Genomic DNA, 19,299 nt, shown 5'->3' with positions numbered 1-19,299 from the left:
GTGAGAGAGAAGCGTGTTCAGAGGGTGAATGGAATGGCATCAAGGGAAGCTGGATTTGCTTTAAAAGAGTTTTGACAAAGGGGTTTTAGCAAAGCCTCAAGAATTGCACATGAGATCATCAATGTGAGCTCCATAAGGCAGCATTTTAAAATAGTACAGTGTGTCTTAAATTGCAATGTGGAGTGAAAATAGATAAAAGAAATACAGTGTGCATTTTTTTATAGCCAGTTTAATAATAACCAATATCTCTAACCTCTTTCTTCCAAAAATGCAAATGTGCAATAATGCAAAATGTTAATATTCAGTTTTAAGTTCAGATTTCTTGTCATGTATACTTAGTACATTGCAGTTCCTGCATGCATGTTTCCGTTGAATGGGGACAACAGTACAATACGAACAAAGTACACTGGATACAAATACAGCAAATACCGCATTTACTCTTGTACCACGCGCTCTCGTGTAAGAAGCGCGCCCTAATTTTTACAAAGAAAATTGCGTAAATTGTTTTGCCTCGTGTACGACACGTGTTGTGATTGTATAGGAGGCGTTTACAGAGAAAGAGAGTGAGAGTGAGAGAGAGAGAGAGTGCACGAGCGAAAGAGAGAGAGCGAGTGCGCGAGCAAGCGGGCGAGAGACAGTGCGAGTGTGCGACTAAGCGAGCGAGAGATAGCACAAGTGCTAGAGCGAGAGAGAGAGAGAGAGCACGAGTGTGCGAGCGAGCGAAACCAAGCAGAAGAAGTAAACATTACAGAATTACATTTCCTCGTGTATGATGCGCACTTGATTTTCGCGCGAATGCACGAGTAAGCGAGCAAAAGAGAGAGAGAGCGAGTGCGCGAGGGAGAAAGAGAGAAAGTGCGCGAGTGAGAGAGAGAGAAAGTGAGTGCGTGAGCAAGCAAGCGAGAGAGAGTGCGAGAGAAAGCGCAAGTGCGTGAGCAAGCGAGCAAAAGAGCGAGTGAGCCCAACCAGAAGAAGTAAACATTACAGAATTACATTTCCTCGTGTATGACACGCACATGATTTTCTAATACTATTTTTCGGGAAAAAATGTGTGCATGGTACATGCGTAAATACGGTACATTTAAAGCATTTAGATTTTATACAGTGTATAGTAAACAGTCATGCAGCTGTCTATATAAGTAACTGCTAGTAGCCTTATGACCTGTGGCAAAAAACTACGCCTGAATCTAGAGGTGCTGATGATCCAAAACTGTTGGCCAGAACAGAGAAAGGAAAAAAAATGGCTCTACTGGGTTACTTAGGTCTGTATTAATACTGGTCTGTATTAATACTGTTTGCCTGTGTTCAACAGCACGTGTGATATGTCCTTAACAGTTGGCAGTTTTACCCCAATAATATTGTTGGTCTGATTTCACCACCCTCTGTAGTTGTAGGCTTATATTATTGAGCTTTCTAATATTGTTTCAAACACGTTAATTCTTTATAGTCTGGAGGCAGGTAAGTGATGTCACATTGAAGTTGTGATTGCTGTCCGCGAGTTGTACCTGAAAACACGTGAGCTTACGTATGATGAGGAATGTCTGAACCAGTGTAACAAATACAAGGAATTGCAGCAAACCGATCTGCAGTCTTCATGTCACTAACAGCTGTTTTGCATGCAGCTCACTTCATCTTTTCATTTTCTGATTGCTGTCACTATTCCTCTTTCGAATACCCCACGTCCTATTTGTTTGTTGTTTGTATTTCCTGGTCTGTATAAGGGAAGAACAAACAGAAGTTGTCATGAACCATTGTAAAGTATATTGTTCTAATAAACTGATTTGACAGACATGGAAATTACAAGAGAATTACAAGTCTTTACATACAAGGTGAGACACAAAAATAACGGACTGGGCTTGGGGCTTTACTGAAAAACTGTCTGGAGGTCGGCCAAACGTGAATCATAGAACTATATTCCCTCCTACAAGCCCTCTCAAACCACCGACCAGCTAGGTATATCCTGTGAATAGCCCAGTCAGTATTTGCACAGCAATTGCTACAGAAGTTGCCGCTATAATGTCGGGTGAAAAAATCGAACCGTGAATCAACATCAAATTTCTCGTGAAATTGAACAAAACGGCCACAGAAGCTAATGAAATGATAAAAACATTGTACGTTAATAACAGTTTGTCTCACACACAAGTTTTTGAGTGGCACAAATGTGTCAAGGAAGTACAAGAAAATGTAGAAGACGTTTAAAAAACCCAGGTTTTGGGGGTGGCTTCACCAAGACAATGCTCCTGCGCACAATGCTTCTTCTGTAAAGCAGTTTTTGACTGACAAAAACATTCCTGTGCTCGATCATCCTCCCTGTTCGCCTAATTTAGCTCCCTGTGATTTTTACTTGTTCCCGAAAATCAAGGGAACAAGTAACGAAGAGAACACATTTTTTTTTTCAATGGATGAAGTGAACACAGAAATGGCAAATCTGTTGAAGAGCCTCAAGCAAGAAGACTTCTAGCATTGTTTCAATCAATGGAAGATATGTATGGAGCGGTGTAGAGATTGGGAGGGGGAGTATATAGAAGGTGACAATGTTTAGAATGCTGTAATTCATCAATAACTATTTTTTTTTATCAATCCGGTTATTTTTGTCTCTCACCTCGTATAACATCCGCTAAACATAAATGAGTGGAGAAATGACCAGTGCAAATAATTTGAGATTGTGTTTAAGTAACTTCCAGGAGCTTGTCCAGGCCTCATGTTTAAGTGAGGCATGGAGCAGGTTGGACACTCCTAGTTTAAACATTTGCATCAAATCACCTCTTGATCTTCATTTTAGGGGGAATGCTTTAAGAATTAATTTTCCAATTTTTTCTTTTATTGTTCATTTCTACCCATCTACTGACGTTTTGCCTTTTTGTATCAATGATATCACTGAAGGTGCCACTGATAGTGTCTTTTTATGACGTGAGTGACGTCAGAGGCACCATTTTTATGTATGAGCAGATGGAGAGTCTGAGTGCTATCAGTCCTTAGATTAGTTTATTGAGATTAAATATCATGTTATGGTCTGGTTTCTAATTTTCCAAGAACCACTGTATTCTTCAGCTTATTCATTAATTTAATTAACTGATTTAACCATCCGTAAGTCCCATGCTGATCTCATTTAATATAGTTCAGTATCTTAACAGTTTAATGAACACAATTTGTGTGATTTTATTTTTGCCAGAGCCTAAGCTTAGCCAGGGCGCCTCATTCATCCCAATCAACTTTTAAACTAATATTTATGTCATTAGAACAGGAGAGGACAGACATGGAAAATCTTCTAAACTTCATACCCATGATCCATCATGGGTATTTGAATAAAGTCTCCTGGAACTACGAAGCTGCAGTGCTAAATCTCTAACACAGTTCTTCCCGCCTCCGATTTCTGGCTTCTATTATTATTATTAATAATACTAAAACTAAAAAGAGATCTTATCTATTGATTGAACTTTCAAATAATAGTATGAATGTTCACTTCTGTCAGTTCCTGCTTTACAGCTCTACTAGTTTTAGGGTTATTAAAATCGCTTTTTACTAAGAATTCTGTTTGGTTTTTTTTGCAGTTACATTTTGTTTGTTAGCCTGCGACACCATCTTGGCATCATGTCTGTCCATGCTGCTTTCTACTCTAAATTAAATATCCTCACTAAGAAGTTGCTTGTGTCTCATTTGATTTCTCTTAGTATTTAAATGTACTTTTCTGTATGTTGCTACTCCTTCACCTTTTATTTTTTTAAATTGAACCATGTTTAGTAAGAATGAGAGTTCAAAGCTCGTCTGTCAAAGTATCACCCTATTTTTGATATACAGTAGTACCTTTCAAAATGAGCACCATCACAACATCCTTAACAAGGACAAGATCATTGAAAGAAATATTGGAGTGGATATTCACTGGGTGACCCAAGCTTTGTTACAAAAGTTTCAGCTAGTAGAGAGGCAGCGTTAGCTGAAAGAACAGCACATTAATCAAGTTAACAACATGCCCATAAATGAAAAAACAAGTGTGGGAATGTATACTGTAGATGCTGTTCCTGTTGAATATCTGGCTTACTTACTTCTACATGGGAATTAAAACCAAAACCAAAAATTCTCAGAACAAGACTTCAGTTTATGAGAAATTCTGAGGTCTGGCTTTTGCATTTTGGGAAAAATACAGACTCTTAAGGAGCGTCTCCTTCTGACACCATAACTCTGTTAAAATGTCTTCATCTTGTTAAAATAATTTCAAGACTACATTCCTAGATCTGCAGTCTTTCTTAGCTGTTATGCTGATACCCTTGGCCAAAACATATCTAAGTACAGATCTCTGTGGACAGTATGGAGTGTAGTCTGCCTGCAGCACAACACTCTATTTACAATCTATTTCCATAATCCGCAGAGCAGCTCCCTAACCCTGATGCCCAGCACAGTTGAGCATTTAGTAACAATTGGCTGAGCAATGTAATTGTCCTTAAAATAACATTTTAAATGTGGGCAGTTGTGTGAAAGAGAGCTTTGTGTTCAGAAATCCTTTCACCACAAAATTCCTTGTGATAAAAATTATGGCTTAGCAATAGAGAAGAATTATGGTGAGGTGTGGTGCGTGTGTATGAATGCTATTGCAACATTCTGGAAGCCTTGAAAGCTCAAAGAAGAATCATCTAATCACCAGCTACAGGGCAAAATGGAGCTCAAATTATATGTTGGGAGAAAAGAATAATAAGTTGATCTTAGCTGAATTGTTCAAATAAAAAAATAAATAATATATGGATGAATGAATGAGTTAGCTCAGTATAAGCAAGTATGGATTTCTGAATTTGTGTGCCCTGAAACGGACTGATCTTAAATACACAGTTTGGGGTCTGCCTCGTTCCAGATGCTACCTGCGACACTGCAATAAAAAGTAAAAAAACTCATAAATAAATTAGAAGACAAATATTATTTGACTGACATATTTATCCAAGGCAACTAACAACATTTGAGGTATGAGAGGCTACATTTCTTTTGTTTTTCTATAATTGGAGCATAGGCATGTGAAATGACATGCTCATGGCCACAATTGTGTCATACTGTTTTAACATCTTGGAAATTTAAATATTCATCCAGCCAATTATCTGTTTTCACTGTATTTGAAGATTGCAGCAGGGCTATCAGGATTGCAGCATCAGGCTCAATGCAAGAACCCTGTCAGTCCCGTCTCAGGACACACTCATGCACACACCCGCATTTTTACACTTTCAGTTTGTAATCCCAAACCCTGATCCTCCATATATTTCAGCTGTGGGAAGAAGGCTGGATTAAGCAGAGAAAACCCCATTCAGGCATAGGGAGATCAGGTAAACCAAACACTGACAGAGCTTGGACATAGAAATTCACCATGACTTAAAGTGAACACATATCAGTTATTGTCAAAAAAGGCTCCCCAACTCCTTAATTCCTTAGATGTCTCAAGAAAAGCCCTCATGTCTTTATATATGCATCTGTGCTCACCACTTTCTACAGGTTTACAGTGAACTCCATTTTCACTGGCTACTTAACATTGTGGTATGTTACCTGCTCAGCTCAGGACTGCATAGTCATACAAAAGGTGATGCACACACACAAACATACACACATACATACATACATGCATTCATATACAGTATATACTTTGTAAGACCAGTAACGGCGTACTGCACGATAACGTGCAGTGAATACACTTGACTTGAGCATTCCTAGTTTTCATACTCCTTCTCTGTCTCTGTTTAGCATTCATTTGCTCAGAGGTTGATGCTCTTGCTGCTTACTGAGCAGCTCTTCTTTTCTTGACCGTAGCGGCCTGCTGCTTCTCTTCTTTCATCAGCATCTTTTTGCGTTAAAACCTGATTAAGTTAGTTTTTGTGTTGCAATTACTTGGTATGTTTTCTTTAATTTTTCACTTAAGCTGGCACTTAAGTCTTCAATCTGCCTCAAGAATGACTATCGAAGGTGCGTGTTGCAGAGACTTGATTATACAATAAATTAAAATAAAAATAGAAAGAGTAATAAAAATCATCTCCCCGAAAGTGGATAGTAGACATCATGTAGTATATGTGTACCAAATTTCAAGTCAAATTTCGAGCTACAGGTGATTTAAAATCCTGGACAGACAAATGAACAGCCACGGTAGCGTACTAATATATATATATATATATATATATATATATATATATATAGTGATGTATGGCCGGCTGTTCATCCCGGTCAATACCACCAGGCCAACAGATGGAGCCCGCCTTGCAGCATAGAGGTGCCCCGAATGCCAGCAGGGAATTATGGACAATGGACTTTTAATGCACAGCCCTGCTGGATACCATGGGGGCTGCCAGGAGTCGCTGCAGGGAGGCCCAGAGACTATTTGCCTTACACCCAGAAAGTACATCATAGTCACGTGGACAAAAGGAATGATGTGCTTCCTGGGTGAAGAAAAGAAGGATTTTTATCTGACCCGGAAGTGTTCCAGGTCACGCTTCCAAGTCAAGGAGTATAAAGGACTGTGGGAAATCCCAGACTGACGAGCTGAGTTGGGAGGCAGGGTGGCTAAGCATCTGGGAGTTTGGAGGATTGGTTATTGTTTATTTGTTTATTGAGTATTGTGAAGAGGAGCGTGCTTTGTGGACATTATTATTATAATAAATAATAATTGGACTTTTTACCTGGTGTCTGACGTGTGGTCTGAGGGTACAAGGGAGCAAGAAAACCCTAATCTGTCACAATATTTATATATATATATATATATATATATTATAATATAATATAATATAATATAATATAATATAATATATCTATCTATGTATATACTGTATATCTATGTATATATATATATATCTATGTATATACTGTATATCTATGTATATATATATATATGTATATAATATGGAGACACTTGTGAGGTCCTATGCTCCTTGTCGACCACTTGCTTCTGACGAATAACTTCTGGTGACGCCACCTATGCATGGCATTAAATCTCAGTCTAGACTCTGTTCATGTTTAGCTCCTAGCTTGTGGTATGTGCTGTCCATCACTATTTGAAATTTCGACTCCCTCAATGTGTTTAAGAAGCACTTGTGTAGTGAATTTCTTCTTGACTGATGATAGAAGTTGCAACCTAGAAGTTGTAACTACCTTGTATTTTTTTTTAGAGCTCTTCACTTGTAACCTTGTCATGTAGCACTTGTTCCTAAACAATCCCCCTGACTGAAATTTACTCGATTATGTTGACCACTTTTGTAAGCTGCTTTGGATAAAGGCATCTTTTAAGAAAGTAAATGTAAATGGCGATGGCATCTCAGAATATTACTAGTACACAGCTACCATTAGCTTAAGCTGGCCAGCCCCTTTCTTTCCTCATCCGTCCCCCAAACATAGTAGGACTTGCATCAATTGATTCTTAGACGGTTTTAATTTTCCCATAAGGCTACTAAACAGCTGCTCATACTTAAATTGCTTGTTTCTTATCTGTATATCTGTTGTTTGATATATTAAATGCATGGTTGGTATTCATTGACAGTTGTCTGTATAGTATTGTGCTGTTGTCACAAGGCACACAAGTAAATCTTATTGCACTGCACACACATCAAAATAAGCTATACATGAATAGCACCTTTGTATTGCCTCAAATTTAAATATTGACTTTCAAAATTTTAGATTAATTGAAGTTATGATTTTTAGATTAATGTGCTTAAAACATTTGGGAAATAAAAAAAACAGAAAAGAAAAACGTTTCAACAATCAATGTATAAAGTGGAGTATGAAATAAAACTTGATTACTTCATCCTAAGGTTCCCAAACCCAAAATAAAAATAGTAAACCCTGTGACAAAGATAATTTATCCAGCTTTTTAGGGTGTGACTTTTTGGTGACCAGAGCTTTTTAAAAGGGTGACGTTTTGATTGCAAGGCTCCTTTCCAATCACTAAATTGGATTGCAGTTTGGCAGATTTGTCTTATTATTATACTGGAGACTGCCCTGTAATCATGTTTGGCCACCTTAATGATCTGAGATTTTGTCTTTTTTTATATTTTATCTTTTTTTTCCCAAACCTGCATTTTCTCCTCACCATCACAATTAATTGGAGCCCGTCCCAGCAAGTAAATGCCTACCTGGGTGGAACATCAGTGCATTGCAGGACAAATTGGCACATAACCATCAGCCAAATCAGTTTTGAATAACGCTAACTTCACTTCTCTGCAGTGGAATTTGCAAGAATGAATGAATAAAGCTAACAAACTGTCTCTGCTCTGTGCAAATAAAGCAAAGTCCATAAAAAAATACTGCAGAGCTATAAGCTGCCCAGTTGAGAACAAAATTGATGTTTAATAACTAGTGCTCTTATTATAAATTTAGTGTGTAAAATATGTTCTCACCATACCACTTCATCATTTATCTGCCTATCCTAGTAAGAAGCACAATAACAACAGGCCAACACACCAGTACACCCTGTCCCCAGCAACAGTAGCAATCATTTCCTGAGGAACACTGCGGCACACCCAGGCCATCCTAGAGAAGTAAAATTATCCAGAATGGCAGGTCGGGGCAATGCCAATCAGGGCAACAAGCATGACTGGGAGAAATCCAGAGGGGATTTTTATTTACTGTAATTATGTATGCTTACTCTATTGTGCATGCAATGAACAAAGAGAAAGATCTTAAAAGATTAAGAACTGGTTAGATAGCATGGTTATGGACACTGGGTTTTATTGTACTTCACATTTCCTTTAAATTTAGAATATCTAAGGAAAAACAAGTACACCCTGATTCACTGTTTTTCTTTCTTTTTTTGCTCTAGGTGCACAATGCTTACCTCTGGAAGACAAAACTTGCACCAGGACTGGAAAAAAATACAGAACTGAGCATTCAACCAGGGAGCTGAAAATTTTATCGACTTTCGAAATGGCATCAAAAATTCGGAAATGGACTTGCTTGACCTTTTGCTTTTTGACAGTTTTAACAAGTTTATCAGCCTCCAGGCAAACTGTGCCTGTCAACAAGGAATTCAGTACTTTCCATTTAGAAAATTCTGAGTGGACATTCAACCATTTAGCAGTGGATGTAAAAAATGGCAATGTTTACTTAGGTGCTGTTAACAGAATCTATAAACTTTCCAGTGACTTGAAAGTCCAGGTGACCCACCAAACTGGGCCAGATGATGACAACCCTAAGTGTTATCCACCGAGAATAGTCCAACCATGCAATGAGCCACTGACCTTGACCAATAATATTAACAAAATGCTGCTGATAGATTACAAAGAAAACAGATTACTAGCTTGTGGGAGTCTTTACCAGGGAATATGCAAACTGCTAAGACTTGATGACCTCTTCAAACTTGGGGAGCCATCTCATAAAAAGGAGCACTACCTCTCTGGAGTGAATGACAGTGGTTCAGTGTTTGGAGTAATTGTCTCCTATAATTATTCTGATGATAAACTTTTCATTGCTACAGCTGTGGATGGGAAACCAGAATACTTCCCCACTATATCTAGTCGGAAGTTAACAAGAAACTCAGAGGCTGATGGGATGTTTGCCTATGTGTTTCATGATGAGTTTGTGGCTTCTATGATCAAAATCCCTTCTGATACTTTCACCATCATACCTGACTTTGACATCTATTATATTTATGGATTCAGTAGTGGCAATTTTGTTTACTTTATGACTTTGCAACCAGAAATGACCAGTCCTCCTGGGTCTACAACAAAGGAGCAAGTCTATACCTCAAAACTTGTGAGACTCTGCAAAGATGACACAGCTTTCAATTCTTATGTGGAGGTTCCTATTGGCTGCGTGAAGAATGGAGTTGAATATCGTTTACTTCAAGCTGCTTACCTGTCAAAGGCTGGTGCCATTCTGGCCAAATCACTCAAGATCAATGCCGAAGATGATATTCTTTATACAATTTTCTCAAAGGGGCAAAAACGAAGGACCAAAACCCCAGAGGAGTCTGCTCTTTGCATTTTCATTCTAAAAGAGATTAATGAGAAAATCAAAGACAGATTGCAGTCTTGCTATAAGGGTGAAGGAACACTGGATTTGGCTTGGCTTAAAGTTAAGGATATTCCTTGTAGCAGTGCTGTAAGTAATCTTATGTTTTGACAGAGACTTGATTTTTTTTTTTAATTGTGTTACAAATCTAAATTTATGAACACAACTTGCAGTTTTTAATTTATATACGGCTCAAAAAAATTAAAGGAACACTTTTTAATCAGAGTATAGCATCAAGTCAGTGAAACCTCTGGGATATTGATCTGGTCTGTTAAGTAACACAGGGGGTTGTTAATCAGTTTCAGCTGCTATGGTGTTAATGAAATTAAAAACAGGTGCACTAGAGGGGAAACAATGAGATGACCCCCAAAACAGGAATGGTTTAACAGGTGGAGGCCATATATAAAATATATATAAAATATATGAGGCTATATATGTGTAAGGACTCATTCTCAATGGCCCCTTTATTTCTCTCATCGTCTTTGTCATTTGACCTCAGAGTCAGGAGTTTCTCAACTGTTCCACTTGTGGCAGAAATAATATGCTCTTTTTGGAATGTTTCATTGATTTAAGGAATGCTTTTTATAGATGTTCCTTGGCCCTGGAATGGATTAAGTAAGTCTGATTTGTTGAAATATTTAGGTGATATTAAGAGAATGAGCAAACTCTGCAAAGACAATGGTTCCAGCTCTGGATCTGAGGACACAACCTTAGCTCTGTGAGGCAGTGGTGTATACTACATCTTCATGTTACACATATAGATAGCGAATTCAATAAACTTGGCCATTTCAAAATATATCAACTTGCCATAGGTATTTCAAGAATTGTCTCAAGCGCAATATGAGATTTATGTAATTATGTTGTTGGGCTGATGAGACATTATTTAGTTGTAATCAAGCTGGTCACAGAAATATTTCTGGATTCAACAACACAAAACAGTAAAAATGTGTAAATTCAGGGATAAGAACACAGTAGGGCGCATTTCTTGTCTCCCACTCTTAGGCATCATCATATGTTGTTTAACTAGCTGTCCTCATGAGCCATTATTACGTCCAAGAATGGCACATTCTTGCAAAACCAAAGTGGCTTCTCTTTCATTAGAGTTTCCTCTACAAGTACACAATCACTTTTTTCATCTGAAATAGGCTTGCCAGGCTTTGTAACCTTCCCTCTCCACTGACCACTCCTCATTTAGTTTCCTTAAAGCATTAATTGGTTATATAATAGTGTTATACTGTAGATAGAAAGAAATATTAAAGCATTTACCAATACAGAAAAAACAGTAAAGCTTATTTATTCCAGAAATATTATATTTCAGTAGGAGGAATATGTGGGAGGATGAAAAATGAGGAGTTACTGTTACTTGTTAATTATTTGATAGATGAAGATGGAGTTCAGACAAGAAAAGAAAAAATAGAGTCATTTAGCAGCACCTGTAAAGCAAGGAAAGAATGGGAGTGAAATGGATGACATGCATACACGTGTGACTGTAAAAAAAAAAAATATATATATATATATACTTTAAAAATGTGTGAGTATGTCTAATGCAGAATTATGTGTTTGCCATCACCACAAATGCTTTGCAACCCTTTAATGGCATACATGTGGGTGAGAAAATGAATAAGTGAATACTGATTTTCGAAAGCAATTAATTTTTATTCCGCCTCAGCATATCATATTAATTGTTATAAAAGTACCAATTTGCTAGGTTACATTCCACTGAGAGCTTGGCTCACTTCAATAGAATGGTGTTTCCTGTTTTTTTGCACATTTACTTTTCTTATCTATTCTGTAAGTGTTACAAAAATTGAGAAAGAAAAAAATATTTTGATTTAAAGGATAACGCCACATCAAGATGTTTTTAACATTTTGTGTAAAGCTGGAGTTTTTTTTTTTAGTTAGTTATTGCTGGCATTTCTTTCATCAAGCACCAAGTAAAGAGTAAGATGTACTATATATGCTAGTCCATTGAGTCTAATGCTGAAAATACATTGCCCCTCCGTGAGAGTTTTCACATTTTATTGTTATGCAATAATGAATCACACTTCATTTAGTATAGCTTTTTTGACGCTGATCAACAGATAAATGTGAAAAAAGTGGTCAAGGTTGATAACAAATATAAAACTCTAAATAATCAATCATACACCTTCAATGGGTCAACCAATTGGTTTTAGAAGTTGTACAGTTAATTAAATAGAGATCGCCTATTTGCAATCAAGGGATTTCAGTTTATTGTAGAATAAATACACCTGTGTGTGGAAAGTTCAACTTGTGGTGAGTCAGTGTGGTGTTTTTAATCTGCACAATTAAGACCAAAAAACATTCCAAGTAACTCCATGAAAAGGTGATTGAAAAGCATACATAAATAAATATATATAAAGTCGGGGTCAGAGCAAAGAAAAAATTCCAATTAAATCAAACATTAAGAAATGGAAAGAGTATGTCGCAGCTGTAAATCTCCTTACAGCAGGTCATCCACAAGTGACTGTAAAGAAGAAGATTGCAGTAGTGATCACTAAAAGATCTATGAGAACTCTGAAGGAATTACAATCTACCATGCCTCCGATTCAGGAGAGTGTATATACAACAACTGTTGGCCAGGTGCTTCACCAGTCACAGCTGTATGGGAGAATTGCAAAGAGAAAGCCAACGTTAAATAGAGATGAAGAAGACATCTTGACAGAAGGCACACAGGAAAGTATGAAGTTAGGTGGAAGAAGAGTCTATGGTTGGATGAGACCACAATTGAGCATTTTGTCCATCAGACTAAATGGCATCTTTCTTTAACCCAAATGTAGCAAATTATCAAAAACACACCATCCCCTACCATGAAGCGTGGTGGTGGCAGCATCATGCTGTGGGGAATGCTTCACTGCAGCAGGCCCTGGAAAGCATGTGTGGGTACAGGGTAAAGTAAATACTGCAGAATACAGGAAAATCCTGGAGGAGAACCTGATACAGTATGCAAGAAGCCTGCACCTTGGGAGATGTTTTATTTTCCAGCATGAGAATGATCACAAAGCATAAAGCCAACTTTACCGAGTGATGACTTGAAAACAGCCATGTCCAAGGCTGGCAGAGTCAGGGTCCAGTTCTCAACTGAATTGAGAATTTATGGCTGGACTTGAAAAAGTCTGTGAAATCGTGATCCCCATACAACCTCAAAGAGCCTGAGCAGTTTTGCAAACAATGCGGAAAAACTGCAATGTTAAAATGTGGAAAGCCGATGGAGAGAAAGAGATCTGTTAATGCAAACTTAAGGCTGTAACAGCTTGTAAAGATGCATCTACAACACTCTGACTCTGACGTATGTGATTAATTATATTCTGCTTTACATTTCTAACCTATTTAGATCACTTTGCAGACATCTGGTTTTACTTTCAAACTGAAAAGTCTTTAAAAGTTAGTGCCTAAAAAGCCAAATTATTTCCACTTTGATTCAATGTTGTGTAATAATTAGATGTGAGAACTTCTAAGGTGTTATGTTTTATAGGCACTGTTCTATCTATCTATCTATCTATCTATCTATCTATCTATCTATCTATCTATCTATCTATCTATCTATCTATCTATCTATCTATCTATCTATCTATCTATCTATCTATCTAGCGATACAACCCCTTTTAAATGGGAAATATTTAACAGGATGGAAAACTTTTTGAAGAATTAAGCTTGAGTCCAAAATCTCAGTCTTCCGAAAGGCCCTCTGAGTAACTGCAGAAAAGCAAAAACTTCTTCCTTTGCCTGTGTACTTTATATAGTCTGAGAACAACTGAGCTCTGAGAATACAAAGAAGTGTGCAAAATACATTCATTAATTAATTCCAAGGTCGTAAAAATGATAAAGCTGGTAAGGATTTAATTTATTCTGATGCTATTAACTGCAGCGTTCCCCTTTGTGTCATCAAGAAAAACATTTTACACCTATGTCAAAGGTTAATTTTTGTTATTTTAATTCAATTTTTCACTCTAAATATATCACTTGCACTCTGCTTTCTGGAGTGCTGTGACACAGTACTGTGAGATGAAGCTGTGTAAAGTTCTAATTTTGTTAAATAATAAAATGGCAATTGTTCTTCTAGACTGTAGAGAGGTTGGGTTGATTTTTATCAGATCAGGTAAAATGTAATGTACTCTTCAAATTTGCTACATTATCTGTGTTAGTTATCATTGCTCTCCTGACAATGAACCCAAATAGCAGTACTACATCAGTGTGCCAAAAAAGCAACAACAAAAAGCAGCAAGAATGGCTCTTCCACTGACAGTTTTTACTTTCCCCTGACAGCCGGCTTGATGATTAAAAACTGTCCAGGATAGTTGGAACCCGGCCAGCCAGGTGACAGACGTTAGAAGAAGAAAGGAGCTTACTTTGAGCTCTCCATAACCTTGCCATCAGATGACTGGTTTAAGATTGCTTTTTTTTTTGTAATATCCTTTGATCAGCATTCACCCTAGGGGAACAGAACTCTTTTGGTAAATTTACAATAGGGCAGAAGTTTCACAGGATTACAGACCCACGTTTATACAGCTCAGAAATATGTATGTTTGTGAATGATGAAATGGAGAACATTTTAAAATTCAATAACACTTCTGAATACTGTAATGTTATAAGAATATTCTATCCATCTATCAGCATTCACAGATACAACAACAAAGGGGTAAGATGTATTTTATTGAAAACAAAAAAGAAATGGTGCCTGTTTAAAATTAAAACTGGATAACCTGATTGAACAAAAGAAGTGTATTGAGTTTAGATTTAAAGTGGGAGGCTGAAGGAGCTTTAGGCCTGGACACCTTCTGAATTTCTCCTCTTGATGGGAGTCAGTTATTTTAGGGTGTTGCATGGATTGATTTCAGAGCTTTGATGACTCAAAATGATAAAGTATCATAAAATTAACTAATGTAGTTGTGGCAGCTCTGATACTGTGATATTTTAAGATGATCAAGAATGCTTGATACAAGACTTGTATGTTCATATTCTTATGGAGAAGAAGAGATAGCAAAGAAAAAAATGTTTTTATCCAGACTGAGACTTCATGGCAGTTCACATCTTGTTAGAAAAGCAGGCACACAATTCCATTGTGAGTGAAGAATGGCATTAGGATGCATACTAAAGGTTGATACTGCAGTTCTTCATCTCTCATTGTAGTTTGTGTATTTTTGTGTCCTTCCCATGGAAATCACTCGTGAACAAGTTGAATTTGACTTTTTTGTCATGCTTGCCGGCAGATGCACCGTTTCACAAGACATGTTTATAAGGTATTTTTCACAGTCTCTCTTCTTTTTAAAATGATTATTTTATTTGTAGGAAAAATGGGATATGCTCTTGTAGGATTACTGTAGAGGGTGCATTTTTGAAAGGTTACACAATAAATTGAAATGCTTTCTGGGTTTCTACAACATAGTTATTTTTAACAAGGATACATCATTTTTCCAGGTAAAAATTGATGTTTTAAAGGTTATTGTGCATCCAGCTCATTAAGCTTGCATTTTGAGAGCTACACATTCATATGAATATCTATAATTTTTGGAGCCAAGTCATTTTTTTACAGTTACATACATGCTTGATATTATTTTGGGGAGAAATTGAACTAATGAATATTTCAGAAAGAGAGAGATAAACATGAAAGCAGGGCTGCTTGAAATGTGCAAATGCTAGTGATGGAAGGACAGAATATGTGCTCAAACTAAAAAGACAGAATAGCAAGAGTTCTAAATATTGAATATAAGCACACATGTTGCATGTATAAATATTGTATATAGGCACACACGTTGCATATAATATACATGCAATGTATGTGCTGTCACAGGTGGATGGAGGTGGTACCCAGCTGGGACGCCCTGGAGGACCGGAGGAGGGCTTACGCCTCCCCAGACCACGTGGGGGCGACCACCCTGGTGGCTTTGGGGACCACGGGAACTGAGCTTGGAAGGTCAACCCTATATGCCTTTGGAGCCCTAGCCCACAGCACTTCCACCACACCCAGAAGTGCTGGGGGGATAAAGACCAGGGACACCCAGAGTGCTTCCGGGTGCGCAGCCGGTACTTCCGCCACATTGGGGAATGCCGGCAGAAGCTAATCGGGAGACACCTGGAGCCCGTCCGGGTGTGTATAAAAGGGGCCGCCTCCCTCCATTCGATTGCTGGAGTTGGGTGAGGAGAAGGACAGAGCTTGGTGGAGAGGAGTGAGGTGGCCTGAAGAGGGCATTGGATAGAGAGGCCTGGACTTTTGGGGGAGTTTGGGGGTTGTATGTGCACTATTGTATATATTAGCTGTTTAATAAATGTGTTGTGGGTGAATTAACGATGTCCGGGTCACCACCCACAGTGCTTATATACAATATTTATATGTGCAATGTGTGTGTTTATATACAATATTTAGAACTACTGCTATTCCTTCTTTTTAGTTTGAGCAAGAAATTGAACAGTGGTACCTAATAAAGTATAATATACGCATATACATATGTTCATTCACCGGCCACTTTGTTAGGTACATCTGTTCAATTTTGTCGTTAACCCAAATATCTAATCAGCCAATCACATGGCAGCAATTCAGTACATTTAGGCATGTAGACATTGTCAAAATGCCCTGCTGAAGTTCAAACAGAGGATCAGAATGGGCAAAAAAGGTGATTTAAGTGACTTTGAACATGGCATGGTTGTTGGTGCCAGACAGGTTGGTCTGAGTATTTCAGAAACTGCTGATCTACTGATTCTGATGGCTTCTTCTAGCAGGATAATCCTTCAAGTCACAAAGCTCAAATCATCTCAAATGATTTATTGAACATGACAATGAGTTCACTGTACTCAAATGAGTTCCGTAGTCACCAGATCTCAATCCAGCAGAGCACCTTTGAGATGTGGTGGAACGGGAGATTCACATCTTGAATGTGCAGTTGACAGATCTGTAGTAAATGCGTGATGTCATGTCAATATGGACAAAAATCCCCAAGGAATGTTTCCAGCACCTTGTTGAATCTATGCCACGAAGAATTACGGTAGTTCTGAAGGCAAAAGGGGGTCCAACTGGGTAGTAGCAAGGTGTACCTAATAAAGTGGCCAGTAAGAGTGTCTATGTGTGTGTGTGTGTGTGTGTGTGTTACATTTACATAACTGGCATATATGTATATATGTATGTATGTATGTATGTATGTATATTATCTGTAAATTGATAGATGGATAGGTACATACACAGAGAGACAGATATTGCATATCTAATAATAGATAGCTAGATAGATATAAAAGGTTCTATATTATCGAGAGATGGATAGATACTGTAAATGGCAATGCAGCCGCTACTATTACACTATTATACTTTATTAATTACGAAGAAAATAGCAAGAAGTTGCAGTAGCAATCATGAAAAAAAAAATTGCAGTGAAGCAGAAAGTACAGGTTTATATAAAGTACAAACAACAAATCAGTGCCCATCTCTGAGTAACAGATCAACACCATCCCTACAATAAGGGGACTCATTATAAAGTGAAGTAGAAATGATTTCTTATAGCACTGTCTGTTGACAGGTACAAACGTATGATGGTTTTCTTTCATACAGTGATGTTGGAAGTAACAGAGGATTTGAAATGTGTATGTTTTAGACAAGCAGTGTGGTGTAGGAAATAAGCTATTGGACTTCACTACCTGAGGTTGTTGGTTCCAGTTCTGATATTGACATTGTGAGACTATGAGCAAGTCACTTCATCCGCCTCTGTTCCAATTAGAGAAAAAAGAATTGGAGCTGAAGTGTTGTAAGTTTTCTTGGATAAAGGCATCTGTCAATTGATAATAATAAATAAGTTGAGACTAATACTAGATAGATGGCACCAAATGCTGGTTCTTGTTTTGCACTCCATGTTGTCATGAAAGGCTCTGGCTCCCCTCTAACCTGACCTGGCTTAAACAGATTCCGTAATGCATGGATGGATACATCGTACTACATATCCTTCACTAGAATCAAGGATCCCTTCTTCTTAGAAAAAACCATGCAGAATGTGTAACACATGATTCTGTAATCAGACCAAAAGAAACATTTATGGGTGCCAAATAGGGCCATAGGTGGCAATGAATAGTTCAGACAAGGCTCCTATAGTTTCCAATAAAAATAATATGACATTAAATTGAATGAGAGTGATGCCAAATTAAATTCTGTGGCTCTTCTGGCTAAGCACCATGTAACAAAATGTAGTTCTGCATTATGGAATGTACTGTTTTCAAAATAGGTCGGGGGTATTTTGGCGATAAGAGTTTACTGTTCCTGACAGCTGAGTGTGATCAGACCATATCATTTTATGAAATTATATCAAGCCGACCTTACACAATAGCCCTTTTAATCAGTGGCTGGATAGTTGAGCTATCGCAGTGTTCCTAAAGGACAGAAATGGCAACCACCTGTTGTTGGAAGTTGGGCCCTGAAAAATGCCCCCTTCTGTTCTGGTGAGGCACTGATCAAGATTGCTTCTTGGATTACACTATCGTCTATGTCATCATCATGTGTAATTCAGTTTCAATTGAATAGTGGGACTCATCAGTAAAGATTACCCAAAGGGTACAATCTGACAGTTCTCTGTGCGGTTAGGAAAGAAGAATAGCACATTGTGAATGATCTAGGGCTTTCCCTGGTAATCCATGGACAATCCATGTGCCTTCCTCTTGTGCATTCTTCTGATCCTTCCGTGGCATAGTAGTCCACTTTTCACATCGATACAGCTGGCATATGCAGAGCTACTCGGCCTCACAAAAAACAAAAAGTTTGTCCCTATAAATCTTACTTGTTTACCTGATTGGAAGAGCTCATCACAGTGTTCTGTTACAGCGGTTCAAAGCTATCAAGGTCAGCAGTATCTGGCAAATTTGATATGCAGGCTTCTAGCAGCAGTCATGTGGGTAATAGACAAGCACACCTTATCATTTGCATACATAGTCATACTTTGCTTATTTCCCTTGCTAATTTCCATGCAAATTAGACCACCTTCTGGGTACAACAGGTTTTTGTCACCAAGTGCATATTAAAGAGTTATCAAAAGTGTGACTGTGCAGGAAAAGGACACAGCCAGAATACATAATTTACTATTTATTATGGGATTTTCCTTCCCAAGAGCCTAATGTGAAATTGTCTTTGCTTTGTGGATTCTTTTCTGCAGCCACACACTTGGGGGTTAACAACATTTGACACGGCTTAACAGTAACTATAGTTAGGTCTATTACATTCATGAGTGGTCTGCCAGAGTACTGAAGAGTTAAATGGGTATGACTATTGTGTTTTCAGGTGAGCAAGTAGATGAGCCAAGCCACTAGTTAGACCAATAGGAATTGAACATGTAGGGTCAAGCCCAGTGA

General features: G+C 37.9%; 1 protein-coding gene across 1 annotated transcript in view; it reads left to right on the top strand.

The window, feature by feature from the left end:
* plxna4 (plexin A4) overlaps positions 1 to 19,299 on the top strand; it is a 748,931-nt gene that overhangs the window by 8,761 nt on the left and 720,871 nt on the right. The window contains exon 2 of the mRNA XM_039761357.1: positions 8,774 to 10,053. Coding sequence (XP_039617291.1) covers positions 8,878 to 10,053 — 1,176 coding nt within the window. The 5' untranslated portion in view covers positions 8,774 to 8,877. The remainder of the gene's footprint in view (positions 1 to 8,773; positions 10,054 to 19,299) is intronic.

Source organism: Polypterus senegalus, chromosome 8, assembly GCF_016835505.1.
Source record: "Polypterus senegalus isolate Bchr_013 chromosome 8, ASM1683550v1, whole genome shotgun sequence".
Classification (NCBI taxonomy): domain Eukaryota; kingdom Metazoa; phylum Chordata; class Cladistia; order Polypteriformes; family Polypteridae; genus Polypterus; species Polypterus senegalus.
Note: the sequence above shows the minus strand (reverse complement) of the source record. Positions and strands in the feature narration are given on the sequence as shown.